General features: G+C 40.9%; 1 protein-coding gene and 1 long non-coding RNA gene across 2 annotated transcripts; one reads left to right on the top strand and one right to left on the bottom strand.

Annotated features, from left to right (window-relative positions):
• Positions 1-726: 726 nt before the first annotated feature.
• LOC111946296 (OX-2 membrane glycoprotein-like) lies at positions 727-11,297 on the bottom strand. Its single transcript, XM_023966384.1, has 6 exons — positions 11,187-11,297; positions 2,175-2,510; positions 1,828-2,097; positions 1,720-1,758; positions 1,558-1,648; positions 727-1,462 (listed from the first exon to the last, which is right to left on the bottom strand). Exons 1-6 carry the CDS (start codon positions 11,230-11,232, stop codon positions 1,375-1,377), a joined length of 870 nt encoding a protein of 289 aa, XP_023822152.1. The 5' UTR covers positions 11,233-11,297; the 3' UTR covers positions 727-1,374.
• A 1,901-nt stretch (positions 11,298-13,198) lies between these two features.
• LOC110016493 lies at positions 13,199-13,819 on the top strand. Its single transcript, XR_002875335.1, has 3 exons — positions 13,199-13,228; positions 13,358-13,454; positions 13,612-13,819. It is a non-coding gene; the product is annotated as an uncharacterized LOC110016493 (long non-coding RNA).
• Positions 13,820-16,396: the final 2,577 nt, after the last annotated feature.

The following is a 16,396-nucleotide window of genomic DNA, read 5'->3' as shown; positions in this document are numbered from 1 at the left end:
TATTTGGGACCTGGTTCTTTGGGTCATGACCCAGAGCTCATGACCATAGGTGAGGATTGGAATGAAGATCGACCGGTAAAGCGGCTGGGATGAGGGTCAGCACCGCTAAATCTGAGGCCGTGGTTCTCGACCGGAGAAAGGCAGTTTGCCATCTCTCGGTGGGTGGACTGTCCCTGCCCCAGGTGGAGGAGTTTAAATACCTTGGGGTCTTGTTCACGAGTGAGGGAAGACCGGAGCGGGAGATTGACAAAATGTTGTGTTATTTAAAAAGTTTCTATTTAGTTTCCAGTGGGATGTTCCTGTTTTAGGTCCATTCTTATCAGGGGAAAGGACCAGAGTGATTCCACCATGGTCACTGCAGGAGAGTGGGAAATATCACAGTTCAAGGTTAAAGATATTAGATTACTCTTTACTAGCCAGTAGTCTGCTTGTCACAAGATCAGGCAGACAGCTGGTTCCAAGTGCAGAAAGTTTATTAGCTCAGCTAAAAGTCCACAAAGATAAATCAGTATCAGGCAGGCTGGAGTCAATAACAGGCATGAGATCATCAGAGGAGAGGCGGGGTAATATAGATGCAGGTGAGATTTGAATCAAGTATTCATAATATAGGTTAACCAAAAAAAAGGTCAGATGGTCCTTAACATTTTTGGGTTACAGTGACATCTAGTAGACATTTATGAAAATGTGAATCCATTAAACACAAAACACAAAAATTAGAATAGTGAGCTTTTTATTTACATGTTTATTTACATATCCATTTTCAAATAACTTAAACAGATAAGCTTCATTCAGTAAACTTCATAACAACCCTAAACATTAGGGGTGTGTATCTAACAGTCTGGCGATACAATACCTACGGCGATATTGTACCGGAACACTTTTTGTTTTAAGAGTAACATCTCTTACGTACCTTAAATCGAAAAACTCATTTGATTTAAGTATCCCAATGTTAAACACTTCAATTGTATGTTTATTGTATGCTTATTACCAAGCAAATTCATATTGCTTTTATTTTGTTACATCAGAAATATTTGTTATAAAAAGGGAACAGTCAACATTGTCTGATTTTTGTAACAAATATTTCACTCATATTTGTACTCGTCCCTCTGACCCATCAGGTCGCTAAACTAGAATCTATTGCTGGAAGGTTCTGCAGAATTTTGGCCCACTTTGCCGACAGCATTGAGGCTTCATTAGCTGCTGTGCAGCTGCTTCACTCGTGAATCTGAGCTGCTCAAACCCACAACAATCCGTGTTTTTATATGATACTGACAGCAACATGGCACAGAGTTTCTGTTCAGTATCAGTTAAAAACCAAGTAGTGCATGTCTCAGAACAGTGTAGTTTTGATCATTGAAATAATTCCAACACCCATCAATAAAAAACACAATTTCTGAAATGACTTATTAAAATTACAGTCTTGATTGTTTGCTCTTCTTCTGTCTTTGAAGGTCGTTCAGTTCTGTGACAAAAAAAGACAAAATCAACCCTAAATAAAGCAAAAATGAAGGCGATGTTAAGATGGAAAATATTTAAACATTTCATGGACAGAAATACCTTTTCTGTGAACGACGTCTCCACATGTAGAAGATCAGGGCAGAGATTACACCTGTTCCCACCACACCTCCTGTCCATATTAGACCCAGTCCTCCAGAAAAAAGAAGCTCCATCAGATGTTGATTCAAACAGAGAAGCACCAACATCACAGCAGGAACTTACTGCCACGGCTGTGAACAGATCCGGGTTCCACATCCAGACCTGATGGAAGAAGCTCCAACATCAGAACCACACAGAATCCATCCTCCTAAACTTGAAAGAGTTTCTCACCATGAAGGAGCAGAGACGCCTTCAACTGAGGACCAGAGAAGACTGCAGCTGAACATCCAACCCGAGTGCTGTTGGAGCCCAGACCTGACAGCACAGCTGCTGCGGTGACGGTGATGGTGTTGTTGTGGTTGACGGTGTGGTTGTGGGAGGAGTTGAGGTGTTGTTGTCCCACCGTCAGAGTGAGGGTGGGAGCAGGTCTGCCTGTGGCCGAGCAGATCACCACGGACTCTGAGTCTGAAGCTCTGACGTGCAGCACCGGCGGATGCAGCTCTGCCAAAAAAAAAAACCACACACATGTGAAGAACGGCGAGGGAGGAGCTGACACCGACATGCTGGCAGCTTTTTACCGTAGACTTGGAGGCACGTTCTTCCTTTCAGAGTCCCTTGAGAGTATGTGCTGAACAAACAGAGAAAACATCCTCCGTCCTCCTCTGAAACGTTCCTCACAATGATGGAGCTGTTCTGCATCCCAGGATTGATGAGGACTTTTTCTTTGAATCTAGGAACCACTCGTTCTCCATACAGCTCGCTGTAAGATCCTATGTTTTCCTCTGATCCTGATACAATTTTCTGCCACGTGACTTGGAAGACGTCTTTAGGTTGAGTGAGTCGACAGCTGAGATGAGCTTCTCCTCCAGCTGCTGCCGTCACAGTCTGCTGTGTTTGAACCACGGATGTCTCACCTGCAGGAGCACGGAGGAAAAAATAACACATTTAGTCCAAATGAACCATCACAGCAAACGGTCACAAAGAATAGAGTTAAATACAAAGTAAAAAAAAAAAACACTCTTCCCCATAGTTTGGATTTTGTCTGCAACGTGTTTTTTCACAGAATAGACTTACTTGTAGATTTCTTGGTTCTGTTGTTGTCACACACGGGTCAGAGTCGCCTCTGACAAAGACGGAACGCGTCCGTCCTAACATGTCAGGTATGTTTAAACATAACCAGAGTCTGATAACAGAAGAACCAAGAAGTCTGTGACTACATAAACTATTAACTTTATTGCATTTATTGCATTAATCAACTTACTGGTCTAGATCTGAAAGTTCAATGATAATTACAGGTCACTAAAATTGTTGTGCCACTGTAAAGGGCTTAAAAAAACCTTTCCAGTGGTTTAAGGATCATTGAGGGAGGTAAAAAAATAAGAAAGTTGAGGCATTTTAAGTGATCGCATGTAGGGTGTAATTTTATTCCTGAAATAGAAAGCAAAACAACGTTGGAAAGGTGAGACAAAAAGAAAGAGGCAGATGATCTGGGAAGTGAGGCGTCAGAGAGAGGAAGAAGAAGCTGAAAGAGGCTCTAACTCTCAACCCGCTTGCTTCCACAACCTGAAAGACTGCCATCGTCTCAGTCAGTGGAAACCTGATCAGATTAAGCAGAACCGTAGATGATTTACAGCACAAGACCTCATCCTAAATCAGGGGTCTCAAACTCGCGGCCCGCGGGCTATTTGCGGCCCCCAAGATGATAATTTGTGGCCCCCGCCTCAATATGAAATTTTAATGTTACTGCGGTCCGCCAGTCTGTGTGACACCTTTTCAGTGTTCGCGGAGCTGAAGAACCAACCAATCACCGTGGGGTAAATGACTCTTGGGGGCGGGACATTTCAAACATTTCAGACAAGAAATCTGACAGCGCCCTTCCCGGACCACATTAACTTAGGAGTTCCTTACTTTCCTCATTAGAACGTATTTATTCACTTGTAATTTTCTAGATCCATGCAGCGGTTGCTGAACTTGTTTCTGGGTCGCATGGACCCGGAGGAGGGTTATGGTTACGGTTAGGCGCGCGGCGGCGTTCAAGTCAACCCCGACCAAACGGGTCTCTCCGCTCCCGCAGGACAGTCAGGTCGCTGCGCAGAAAAATGTCCCACACCTACATGCGTGACACCTAACGGGGCTCTAAAATTAAACACGTGCTAGAAAACAACACGATTTAGTCTTAGACACACTGAAAATAGGTGTGACGTGTGAAAATGCAACGGTACACATGTTTGAGATGAGACAGCGCCGCGCCTGGATCGTTGGGGAGACCAGGTGCGCGCGCGGGGGTGGGGGGTGGGGGTGAAGGCGAATCTGCAGTGAGACTGAAGGAGGACAGGAAGTTGTCCTTAAAATTCAATTTAGTTTTAATATTCCTGTCTCCCTCAGTATGATCTGTGTTATTATATCTTTAATATTTATTTTAATGTTTTGTAATTTATGTAGCCTTTTTTAATCCATAGGTATTTTAAATGATTTTAATTGATCACCCAACTACAAAAACCGTCAGGACAAATTTCCCACAATGCATTGTTTTGTAGTCAATCAGCGGTTTGCAGTCAGTACAGTATTACATTTCCAGCTGCGTTCACTCAGGTTGGGGCCTTGCTAGTCCCGCCTCTTTCTCCTGATATTTTTGTGATGATTGACAGGTGATGTCGGAGGAAAAGCAGAAACATCCGTCACACACCAGGGGGGTATTCCAGAAAGCAGGTTATGCTAGCTCCCACGGTAAGTTTGAGGCTAAGGAAGTTGATAACCTCAGCTTTCGGTTCCAGAAATGGAGGTATGTTTCAGGGTAGGTCAAGTTACCATGGCAACTCATGCTCTGAACATAACCTGGTCTGGAGCAGGTTTAGTTGAAGGTTAGTTTGTTTTCAGAGAGGTGAAGCAGCATGGCGTGTCCATTTGAAGATGATTTAGTGGATGAAGAAGCTCAGATAATACTTTTTCCACCATGAGAGGGTGATAAGACCACATATGGATGTTGGAAAAATAAACTTTTTTACTTTGATCTAACTTAATTATTTGCTTCAGTTAAGATAAATCATTTTTTTGTTAGGTCACCTTAAAAATAACACGTAGTTTTCAGACAATTATTTTCCTTTCATTCAAATTAATTCAATTAAGTAGGTGTAACTTTGGTGCTGCCGTTAGATCGGCACCGCAAGGGATTCTGGGATATCATTCCCATTGCCTGTCTGGACGGATTTGGGTTTAAGTGTGGGTTTTTTTACAAAATGTGTTTAGTTGTATAGCTGTTTTACTGTGTTTCACCGTGTTTTGCCAAGCTATTTTGTCCTACTATGCTTACGTCTCTGCACCATGAGTGAGAGTACGGGAGAGGATGATGAGTTTATATAGCACCCCTACCACCTATCAATGTTAAGACAGTGACGGAAAATTCTTTAATGAGTTTTTGCACTCCGTGCATTTTTTTCCGTCCTTTTTATTGTTATGAAAATGAGCATATCTGCCGGCTCAAACTTAGACATATGAAAGTTCAAGAAATATAAGTAATTAAGATGGAAAAAAGATTAATGGAGTAATGTGACATTTAGTTAGATAAATACGTAAATTTGAGTTGTATAAACAATTATTGAGTTTGAATAAATTTAACTAAATTATTTAAATTATTTTTAGCCGTGTTACTTTTTTGATGGACTTATAATCTTTATCCGCCATCATTAAAATCTCAGACTCCGTCTCACTTCCGTCTCAAGTGTCGCTGTCGCGCTCTCTTTTTTTCTCTCCACGCGTTTCCATGGTGACTCCAGAAATCGGCGATCTATTGAGAATGTCTTTATTTACCGTGCGTTAACCCAGGGTTACCAAGTGGAGCGTAATTACGCCAACTCATTTCCGGTCTTTTGGAACCGACATACCCAGAGTAAGCAAGTTCAGGCGGATTTCAGCCAGAGTTCAGGGTTAAAGTCAGGCTAGTTTAAACATGCTTCCTGGAATACCCCCCAGGTGATCTGTTGCCGCGTTTCGTCCACCTGAGTGATCTCAAACAGGCTTATTGTGCATCTTGGCTGCACATATTTAGTGTCACCAACATGAATTTCCATCCGTTTTTTATAAAAATATAGCAGTGTCTGACCGGCTGCTCCACAATAACTTGTGACCAGGGTTTAAATGTGCTAAAGGTCATATGATAGAAAATCCAAAAATGGTTTCTGAATTTTGTTTCTCCTTTACTGATTTGTGGTTTAAAGAGTAAACTTAAAAAAAAAAAAAACATTCAACACAGACTCAGAATTGGGAGCACATCCTCTCTGACGTCTCCACCTTCAATTTCAATAAGTCCAGTCCAGTCCAGATTTACGGACAATCCTCTTCATCCACACTGAGGGTCTCAGTTTGGGAGGAAGTGTTGCCAAGTGTCCATCAGTGAGAAGAAGACAAGAGAAGCCGTGTTCAGAAGAACCATTGATGGAGGTTACAGAACTGTAGAATTGGAGTCTTCTTTAGTGTTTAATAGTTATAATTCAACAGTGTTAACTGAACTGTGTTAATAAGGATGTTTATATGAAAAAACAAGTAGATATAGAAGAATAAACAGAAATGTATTACTGATTTATTTACTTGTCAGGGCTCCAGACTGCGACCAAATGGTCGAATTTGCGACCAAAATTTGAGAGTGTGCGACTGAATTTTACATCCAGTCGCACATGTGCGACCAGTAAATTTGCCTCCCCCAGCCTTCGTATTTTTTAATACATTAAACGTGGAAGGGGCACGTCAATGATCAATGAAATAATCAATGAGACGCGAGCGCACACGGACGCAAACGCACAAACTCGCACATGTACTCATGAGACGCAAGCACACCCTCGCGTGATGCCCGTCTGTGAGGCAGCCACTGCGTGTGCGTGGAGGGGGAGGGGCCTAGAGATAATCGAGTGCGCGTAAACATCTGTGGGAAGGAAACGGAGACAAATTTCATCACAACCTGATATGTGCGTCTGAGCTATGAGCGAGCGAACTATTGATTCATTCTTCCGACCTGCGGCTAGTGTACCAGTGCCAGAGTGTACAGCAGGGGTATCAAACACGCGAAGCAAACCACGGTTCTCATGCACGGCTGTTACGGCAGCACAACGCTCCCGCGGAAGATGGTCTGCTGAGGAGCATAAATGTCCCACACGTTCATGCGTGACAGCTAACGGGGCTTGAACTTTAAACACGTGTGAGCAACAACACGATTTAGTCTTAGACACACTTAAAACACGTGGGGAAAATGCAACGATTGACGTGTTTAAGATGAACCAGCGCCGCGCCTGGGACCGGGGGGGAGACCAGGCGGGGGGGATGAAGGCAAAGCTGCAGCGAGACTGAAAGAGAACAGGAAGTTGTTGTCCTTAACATTCAATTTAGTTTTAATATTCCTCTTCCGCTTAGTATGATCTGTGATTTGTGATATTACATCTTTTATAGTTATTTTAATGTTTTGTAATGGATGTAGCCTATTTTTAATCAGTTGGCATATTAAATTATTTTAATTGATCACTGAACTACAAAAACCCATCAGGACACATGTCCCATAATGCATTGTTTTGTAGTCTGTAGGGCAGCTTTCAGTCAGTTCAGTACTAAATTTCCAGCTGTGTTCGCTCAGGTTGGGGTCTTGCTCCCACCCCTTTCTCGTGATATTTTTGTTTTGATTGACAGGTGATATTGGGGCAAAAACAAAAACATACGTCTCACACCAGGGGCCTGTTTCAGAAAGGAGGTTAAGTGTAAACTCTGAGTGCATTAACCCTGAAATCAGGGAAACCCTGGGTTTTCCGTTTCAGAATGGGAGGTTTGTTAAACCAGAGAAAGCAGAGTAAGTCAAACCCGTTTCTGAAAGAGAGGTAACTTCTACTCGGAGTCAGTATCCATGGTTACTTATGCTGTGAACCTAACCTGGTCGGGAGCAGGTTTTATTCTCCAAACTCAAAGTTTCTGCCGGTCCCCTCCCCTTTTTAAAGACGAAGCGGTATTTTTCGCTTTAACCTTCATTGCCCAAATGTCCGTCACACAGAGACAAGTGACAAGAATGGCTTGTTCTTTTTTGGAGGACCCAATAGACGAGGAGGCTGCAATAATTTGTAGAGAATTACATTTACGAGGATTTTGAGAAGACTCGATTTTTTTTTTTCACTTTTAGCTGCTGCCATGTTCTTTTAATTCCTGCAGGATTGCATCTACGTGAAAATGAAATCAGGGACATTGAATTAGATTAATGTAACAATTACTTTTTGGAAACACAATTTTCTAGCACTGCTTACTTTCTTAATCCCATATAAACCTATACCACTTGATCAATACAAGGGTAGTGTTGCAGTGTGTGTGTGCTGAGCGGGGTGCGATCCACGAGAGACAAGGGGAGGGGCGAGTGCAGGTGCAGATGGGGGGGGGGGGGGGGGGGGGGGTAGAGCGCGGTATATATTGTGTGTTCGGAGGACGGAGCACTTAGTTAAATAAAGAGAAGGTGTCATTCCCAGAATAACTGTTTTGGAGTCATTCTTAATCCGCTCTGGAGGTTGAGGGTTTCGAACGGGAAGTGAACCCCGAAAAAGTTCACTTTGAAAAACACTATTGCATGTATTAATATTAAAATGACCAACGTTTGCAAGAGGGGAAGGTTAACAAGAAAGTCCTCTAAACATTACCGACGTTAAATGCATTTCCCCCCAGATTGGTTCTGTACACTATGCAGCATTTCATGCATTTACACCAGGAAAAACACTTCAAAAGTACTCCTAAATATCCCCATTTATTATTTCACACCTTACGCTTTTTAAAAAATTATTACAGTCAATATTTTATGACAATGATTTAAATGCAAACTTAGGCATTAACTTGAGCAGCTATGTTTTCCACGCTAACTGTCTCTGTTTTGCAGATGCAGCGGTGTTGCTTTTCTTCTGGAATAATATGTGCTCATATTCACTGTAACTCTGCAGCAGCACGTCAAGTTCAGCTGGAGAAAAATACGCAGACCTCTTTTTTTCACGGTTGCCATGGTGACTCGTGATATCTGCGCTCCATTGATAATGGCTTCTTATAGTCGCGGTGCGCACGCTCACCTCCGAATCAGTCCACTCAGAGTTGATTGACCTAACTCTGATCAGCTTCTCTGAAACAGAAAACTCAGAGTTGTTAATCTCCCGATTGACCAACTCGGAGTTCAAGTTCAACCTCAGAGTTGGTTGAACCTCCTTTCTGAAACAGGCCCCAGGTGATCTGCACAGCGTTGAGTTCACCTGGGTGATCTCAAACACGCTTATTGTGCATCTTGGTTGCACCTATTTGGTGTCACCAACATGAATTTCCATCCCCTAATGTTTACATACATTTAAGTATTGTTTGTAACTGTGAAATGACCGAAAGGTTACTACGGTAATCACTTGTTACTAAAAACTTTTTTTTATTCTAAATGTATGGTATTTTCTTTACCATTTGTACTGTCATGACAGCGATGGTGCTGTCAGTTTACCTTGTTGCATCTTCAAAAGTGCAGAATAAAATGTGACACTGAATTTGAAACAGCACATTGTAATTTCTGCATCTATTATTAAAGTATTTATTAGTAAAACAAATTACAACATATTAGTAGATTTGGTTAGCATGTTGATTTACGGTATGCACCGTTAAATTTTCTGGTTGTGCCCCTAAAATTTTCAGTTGGGGGCCACTGTGCTCCTAGTGAAAAAAGTTATTGGAAAGTTCTGTAAAGTTCTCCTAAAAAAAAAAAAAAGTTATATAAAAAAAAAAAGTTCTCCTTTACTTTATCAGTAAAAGAGAAACAAAATTCAGAAACCATTTTTGGATTTTCTATCATATGACCTTTAGCACATTTAAACCCTGGTCAAAAGTTATTGTGGAGCAGCCGGTCAGACACTCCTATATTTTTATAAAAAACGGATGGAAATTCATGTTGGTGACACTAAATATGTGCAGCCAAGATGCACAATAAGCCTGTTTGAGATCACCCAGGTCACATGTGTCAAACTCAAGGCCCGGGAGCCAAATGTGGCCCTCCATGTCATTTTCTGTGGCCCGCGAGAGCATACAAGTTTTTAATCTCTTAAAGTAAAAATAAAAATTGGTGTGTTTTTATTTATATCTAGGGGGAATCCGACTTGAAATATCAGATTGGGCAAATATACATTAGGACTTAAACACTGTCCATGTAACCTAACCTGACAGAATCAAATGTTAAAGGATTTATGCTAAAATAACAAGCACACATATGTTTTCCATGCAACTGGAATTGTCACTTCATAATAACTAAATAATGAGTTATTTAACATTAAGGAGTAGTTACGTTTATTTTTCATTACATTTAGTTACATGTATAAGTTACATCTGGCCCTTTGAGGACAGCTGCTGTGCTGATGTGGCCCTCGGTGAAAATGAGTTTGACACCCCTGACCCAGGTGGACGAAACAGATCACCTGGTGTGTGACGGATGTTTCTGCTTTTCCTCCGACATCACCTGTCAATCATCACAAAAATATCAGGAGAAAGAGGCGGGACTAGCAAGGCCCCAACCTGAGTGAACGCAGCTGGAAATGTAATACTGTACTGACTGCAAACCGCTGATTGACTACAAAACAATGCATTGTGGGAAATTTGTCCTGACGGTTTTTGTAGTTGGGTGATCAATTAAAATCATTTAAAATACCTATGGATTAAAAAAGGCTACATAAATTACAAAACATTAAAATAAATATTAAAGATATAATAACACAGATCATACTGAGGGAGACAGGAATATTAAAACTAAATTGAATTTTAAGGACAACTTCCTGTCCTCCTTCAGTCTCACTGCAGATTCGCCTTCACCCCCCCACCCCCGCGCGCGCACCTGGTCTCCCCAACGATCCAGGCGCGGCGCTGTCTCATCTCAAACACGTCTACCGTTGCATTTTCACACGTCACACCTATTTTCAGTGTGTCTAAGACTAAATCGTGTTGTTTTCTAGCACGTGTTTAATTTTAGAGCCCCGTTAGGTGTCACGCATGTAGGTGTGGGACATTTTTCTGCGCAGCGACCTGACTGTCCTGCGGGAGCGGAGAGACCCGTTTGGTCGGGGTTGACTTGAACGCCGCCGCGCGCCTAACCGTAACCATAACCCTCCTCCGGGTCCATGCGACCCAGAAACAAGTTCAGCAACCGCTGCATGGATCTAGAAAATTACAAGTGAATAAATACGTTCTAATGAGGAAAGTAAGGAACTCCTAAGTTAATGTGGTCCGGGAAGGGCGCTGTCAGATTTCTTGTCTGAAATGTTTGAAATGTCCCGCCCCCAAGAGTCATTTACCCCACGGTGATTGGTTGGTTCTTCAGCTCCGCGAACACTGAAAAGGTGTCACACAGACTGGCGGACCGCAGTAACATTAAAATTTCATATTGAGGCGGGGGCCACAAATTATCATCTTGGGGGCCGCAAATAGCCCGCGGGCCGCGAGTTTGAGACCTCTGGTCTAAAGCGACCAACTTAAGCTAGGTGTGGCGCGTGCCAAATTCAATTTAAGAACAAAATCACTCTGCATTTCATGCACTATATATATAAATATATATATATATTTTCACCCACCTTTGGATACAACGAAGAAAAGGAAAAAAAGAGAGACTTTCGCCATCACCGCTTAAACTTTCAATCTTCTCCTTGTGGTTTACCCGGCGGAAAGTTCCTTTGTGTTTGGAGTCTCAGTCGGAGTGAAAGTCGCTCTTCCGGCTGAGACTTGTTATATAGACGATCTAACTACACTGTTAAAAAATAATGCAACAGCTCAAAAAAAAAAAAAAAAAAAAAAAAAAAAACCCGGAACGTTTTCCATTTTTTCATTTGATAGATCAACCCCTAATGAAACAAAAAGTTCAACTAGCAACTTAAGTTGCGAAACTTAGATTTCCTTTTACAGTTTAGAGTATCTTTTGTTACCACCAACATACAGTTTAACATGATAAGCACACCTTTTAAAGTTGACTACTGATTTAAATACATTGTTTCAACTAGTTTAATTTAGCTGAAATGATTTTTATGTTACATTAAATTACAATAATGATTACATTTATTTTTTTAAGATTACACCTCTAAATAGGTATTGATATAAATATATTCACAACATGAGTGCTTAGCAAATAAATGTTTATTTCAGAGCAAAGTATAAAATCCCATTTTAAAAAAAGGAGCAGAATGTAAATGTAAAATATTTTCAGCTGTTTCGCCTCGAAGTTTAAATTGACAAAAATACCAAACACATATCTCCATTTAAATATAACAAATTTACAAAACAATTTAAAAGTGAAGCAAAAAGGCTACAGGGTGAACCAAAATAACAAACAAAACTCTAATCCTAGGAAACACATTAGTATTTTTTTTTATCCATTAACAGAGTATTTCAGAGTATTCCTCTAAAAACTTGCTCTCTGAGCACCAACCCGGGAGGGGTTGGTGCAACGCAAGACACGTTTACCGGGGGGTATTCCAGGAAGCGTGTTTAAACTACCCTGACTTTAAGCCTGAACTCTGGCTGAAATCCGCCTGAACTTGTTTACTCTGGGTATGTCGGTTCCAAAAGACCGGATATGAGTTGGCGTAATTACGCTCCACTTGGTAACCCTGGGTTAATGGGCGTGCACAGCAGGTACATAAAGACATAGACCTTTTTTGCAAAAACCGGAAATACGTCATCAACGTGTAAACATAGTTCCGGTTTGTGCTTCGCTGGCGGAGGAATTGCAGAGCCTAGAGTGTTTTCGAAGAGCCTGAGTTGTGCTCCGAAGTTCACCATCGCCGATGTGGTTAAGAGTGTGAAAATGCATTCATCCACTAAAGGAAACAAATTGGACAAGGGATATAAATTCGTCCACGAAGAGTTTATCCACCATTACCAAGGTAAGCTTCAGGCTAGCTAGCTTTAGCCATAGCCGCATCACCGGTAACTCTTTGTTTACGTCAACTGTAAATCCTGGTGTTATTAATTTGTAATATAAGGCATAACACATCGCAGTGAATATGTTGTGTGTATGTTTAAGTGAAAAGGCATGAGATTAACATAACACCCAAAAATTTGGTGAAGCTGTAAATAAGAAATGTTAAGTTGCCCGTTTGCGTCTTCATTCTTTTTGCTGCGGTTGCTGCACTTTCTTCACTTACTATTACTATTATTTTTCTGAAAGTAGGGTGACCAGACGTCGTCTTTTCCTGGACATGTCCTCTTTTTTGATACTTATATAATAAAATAACATTGACCATAGATGAAATGTAATCATATTTGCTTTATGTACACAGCTCTGAACACCAATTACTCTCGATGAAATATCTCACAAACTCACTTCACTCCTCTTTTTTACTAACTCAAATCTGGTCACCCTACTGAAAGTTATAGTTTCATGTTACGTTGATGTAGCAACATAAGTATGTCTTAATTGTAACCTATACATTTATTGTTTCCAGATATCACTGGATGCAGAAAGTGCCAACCTGAAAGCTTTCTTCTGCAGTTGTGCGGCTGCTAAAGGATTCTGCAATCACATAGTTGCCATCCTGTTCCATTATTCACAGCTGGTTTGCAGGCTGCTCCACCCCCCCGGCCTGCACGAGTGGCTTGATGGCACAGACCAAGAACACAGGTGGGTTTGTGATAAAATTGTCATTAGGATTTAAGAACAGATGTTTATCCATAACAACTGTAAATTATTATAAAAACACCCCCAGTAGTGACTACAGACTGTAATTGCTTTTTGCCTTTTACTTATAAGGGAATCCATCCTGAACCTGTTAGTGAGCTGGTGGTGCAAACGCCCAAAACAGTTGGCAGGGACGGTCTGAGGTACAGACTGTACAAGGCATTTACAGGTGATTCATTTAACTTTGTGTTGCTTTGTGAAAGAAAGTTAATTTTTTTTAATCTTATGACTAACCAAATTATGGTTACAGCAGATATAATGAATTAAATTTAAATGTAGTTATGCACTTATGTCTAACTTTTGTGTGTTGTGTTTCTCTTGTGTAGGACCACAGCCAGATCCATATCTGATGGCATCTGGAAGCAGATTATGCCAGGTGCAGCCCCAACCTCTCATGGCTGTGTTTGGGGTTTCTGAGATGGAATGAAAGAGAAATTGGATATATATTATTATGGCAAATACATGAATGCATACCTTAAATTACACTTATCTTGTCTTTAACAATCAGTTCAGCCTTCTGTCTTACTGTTGATGATCTGTCTTCTTCCTCTTTCGGCTTTTCCCATCAGGGGTTGCCACAGCGAACGAGTCGCATGGTAAACTTGGCAATGTTTTACGCCGGATGCCCTTCCTGACGCAACCTTCTCAAACCGGGCTTGGGACCGGCACAGAGGTAGAGAAGGGAACAGGGAGCAGCCCGGATTCGAACCCTGGTTTCATGGACGGAAGGCGCCGCAAACCAGCACGAGCTAAACCGGCTCACTGTTGATGATCTGTAATGTTATTTTTTATTGTAAATGTTTGATGTTATTTGTGTTGTGATTAATCAGTTGTTACGCATACCAAAAAAATTAAGTGAGGCACAATTTTGACCAAAATTGTTTTATTTGTTCATTTAATTTTTTTGTGAAGTCAAAGTCACATTTCAACAGAAAAATATTAACAATATAACAATTATATTTAATTAGATTTTAAGAATATGTGGGAACACTAAATTTTTCCATACTATTTGCACATTATACATTATTTAAATACCAAACATTAATTCACTCTTCAACACAAAAAAGTCCTTTACAATTTGCCAAAACACGGCAGTTAAGCCAGATCTGATTCACACTGCCCATCAGTGTGAGCGGCACGGGAGAGTCCCTGATGTGTAAGGACTTTATCCTACCGATCACTCTTTCCACTATAATTCTGAGGCGGGTGATGGCTGCGGTTTGTTCTGTTTCCTCCTTGCTGAATTGAGCTGAAAGCTTAAAAGGTGGAATGATGATCTTAGATCCAATGTCAGTAAGGAAATCATGAACGAGGAACTCTTTGTCCGCCATGACATCGTCTCCTGGCTCCAGCAAAGGAACTTGGCTTCTAAGTCATGGATGTAATCCAAAGCCTCATCCAGAGCACCTGTGAAGATAAAGAAATTAAAGCTATTTATTTCCTCTCAAAACTATTGATCCCTTCATCTCTTCGGATCGCCTGAATCCATTTGGGTTTCAGGTTTGGATCCACAGGAAAATAATGAAATGAAAAGTAGGGTTGTTTTTGGTTGGAAGACGAACAGTCTGGAACACAACAGAAACTGCAACTCTTCGACTCTGCCATTCTTCATATGTGCCGCTATGCTAACAGGAAGTTGTTTTACACGTCATTGACGTATTTCCGGTCGAAAAATGCGGAAGTGTGAAATTAGTTTGAATGAAAGTAAAATAACTGTCTGAAAACTACGTGCAATTTTTAAACTGACTTACAAAAAAAATGATTTATCTTAACTGAAGCAAATAATTAAGTTAGATCAAAGTAAAAAAGTTTATCTTTCCAACATCCATATGTGGTCTTATCACCCTCTCATGGTGGAAAAAGTATTATCTGAGCTTCTTCATCCACTAAATCATCTTCAAATGGACATGTCATGCTGCTTCACCTCTCTGTAAACAAACTAACCTTCAACTAAACCTGCTCCAGACCAGGGTTATGTTCAGAGCATGAGTTGCCATGGCAACTTGACCTACCCTGAAACATACCTCCATTTCTGGAACTGAAAGCTGAGGTTATCAACTTCCTTAGCCTCAAACTTACCGTGGGAGCTAGCATAACCTGCTTCTGGAATACCTCCCGGGGGTGGTATTTTCTCTTTAGTAATAATAATAAGAAATAACGTGATGTTTGGTGTCGCGACTTGGACGTGCGTTAAGTGTGATGCATGTAACAGACAGAATCCGGTCACTTTTCAAAATAAAAGTTTTTCTTTATTTCGAGAAAAAAAAACAATAAAATGGAAATTATTTTTCCTTTCTGTACGTCCCGCTACCAAAATTTCCCGCGGCCCGGTACCAGTCCGCATCCCGGTACCAAGTGTCCCGCGGCCCGGTACGGTGGTTGGGGACCACTGGATTAATACATACATTCAAGTTTGAATAACACATAATAAAATGTTGATATAAAGAGTGGCATTATTGAGTCAACACACCCTATAAAAGCAAAGTTCATAACTAAAAATGCTGATCCAAATCAACAGATTAGTTTTTAGATTAGACAGATTAGATGATCTGAAATCACATATTTAATTAAGTAGGGGTAAAAGGCTCGATAATTTATTTTTTAGAGTGTAATCTGGGCCGGAGTGGACACTCCCACTCCGGCAGCATGTCTGTGTTTTGACCACGGAAACAAACAGCGTATCGAGACAACTCATTGGGTTTCACTAGCCGCGGTTACATGCGCAAAATATCTGGATCGGATCAATGGTCGGATTAAAATTCACCCGTGCACATGAGCCCAGAAAACCCTTTCCCGATCAGAACAAACGTTCACATGGCTCACACTTACGGTCGGAAGAAAATCCTTCGGACATGCGCAGTAGTGTTGAAAATACCTTTGGAAAAAATCATTCGGGCATGCGCAGTAGTGTTGACAATACATGAAGAGGAAATGTATCCCACTGTAAACAAAGTTTTTTCTTCTATATTTGGGAAACATTTATTGTTGAAATTTCAGAACATTTTAAAGTTTTTATTCATTTTTAGGCGAATATGCTTTTTTAGAGGACAAAAGGTACAACTTGCCTTATACTGCTTTTATTTTCAAACAGTTACATTTTTAAAAAGGGAA

Source organism: Oryzias latipes, chromosome 2, assembly GCF_002234675.1.
Source record: "Oryzias latipes chromosome 2, ASM223467v1".
In the NCBI taxonomy this organism is placed as follows: Eukaryota; Metazoa; Chordata; class Actinopteri; order Beloniformes; family Adrianichthyidae; genus Oryzias; species Oryzias latipes.
The sequence above is the reverse complement of the archived record's forward strand: the minus strand, read 5'-3'. Positions and strand labels throughout refer to the sequence as shown.

Bases quoted from the DNA above. Each gene is read 5' to 3' on its own strand.
- LOC111946296 (XM_023966384.1), bottom strand. From the start codon at position 11,232: ATGGCGAAAGTCTCTCTTTTTTTCCTTTTCTTCGTTGTATCCAAAG. The intron at 2,511-11,186 runs GTGGGTGAAAAT...GTGCTCCTGCAG, and splicing joins TTTCTTCGTTGTATCCAAAG to GTGAGACATCCGTGGTTCAA. The intron at 1,463-1,557 runs GTATTTCTGTCC...TTTTTGTCACAG, and splicing joins AGACGTCGTTCACAGAAAAG to AACTGAACGACCTTCAAAGA.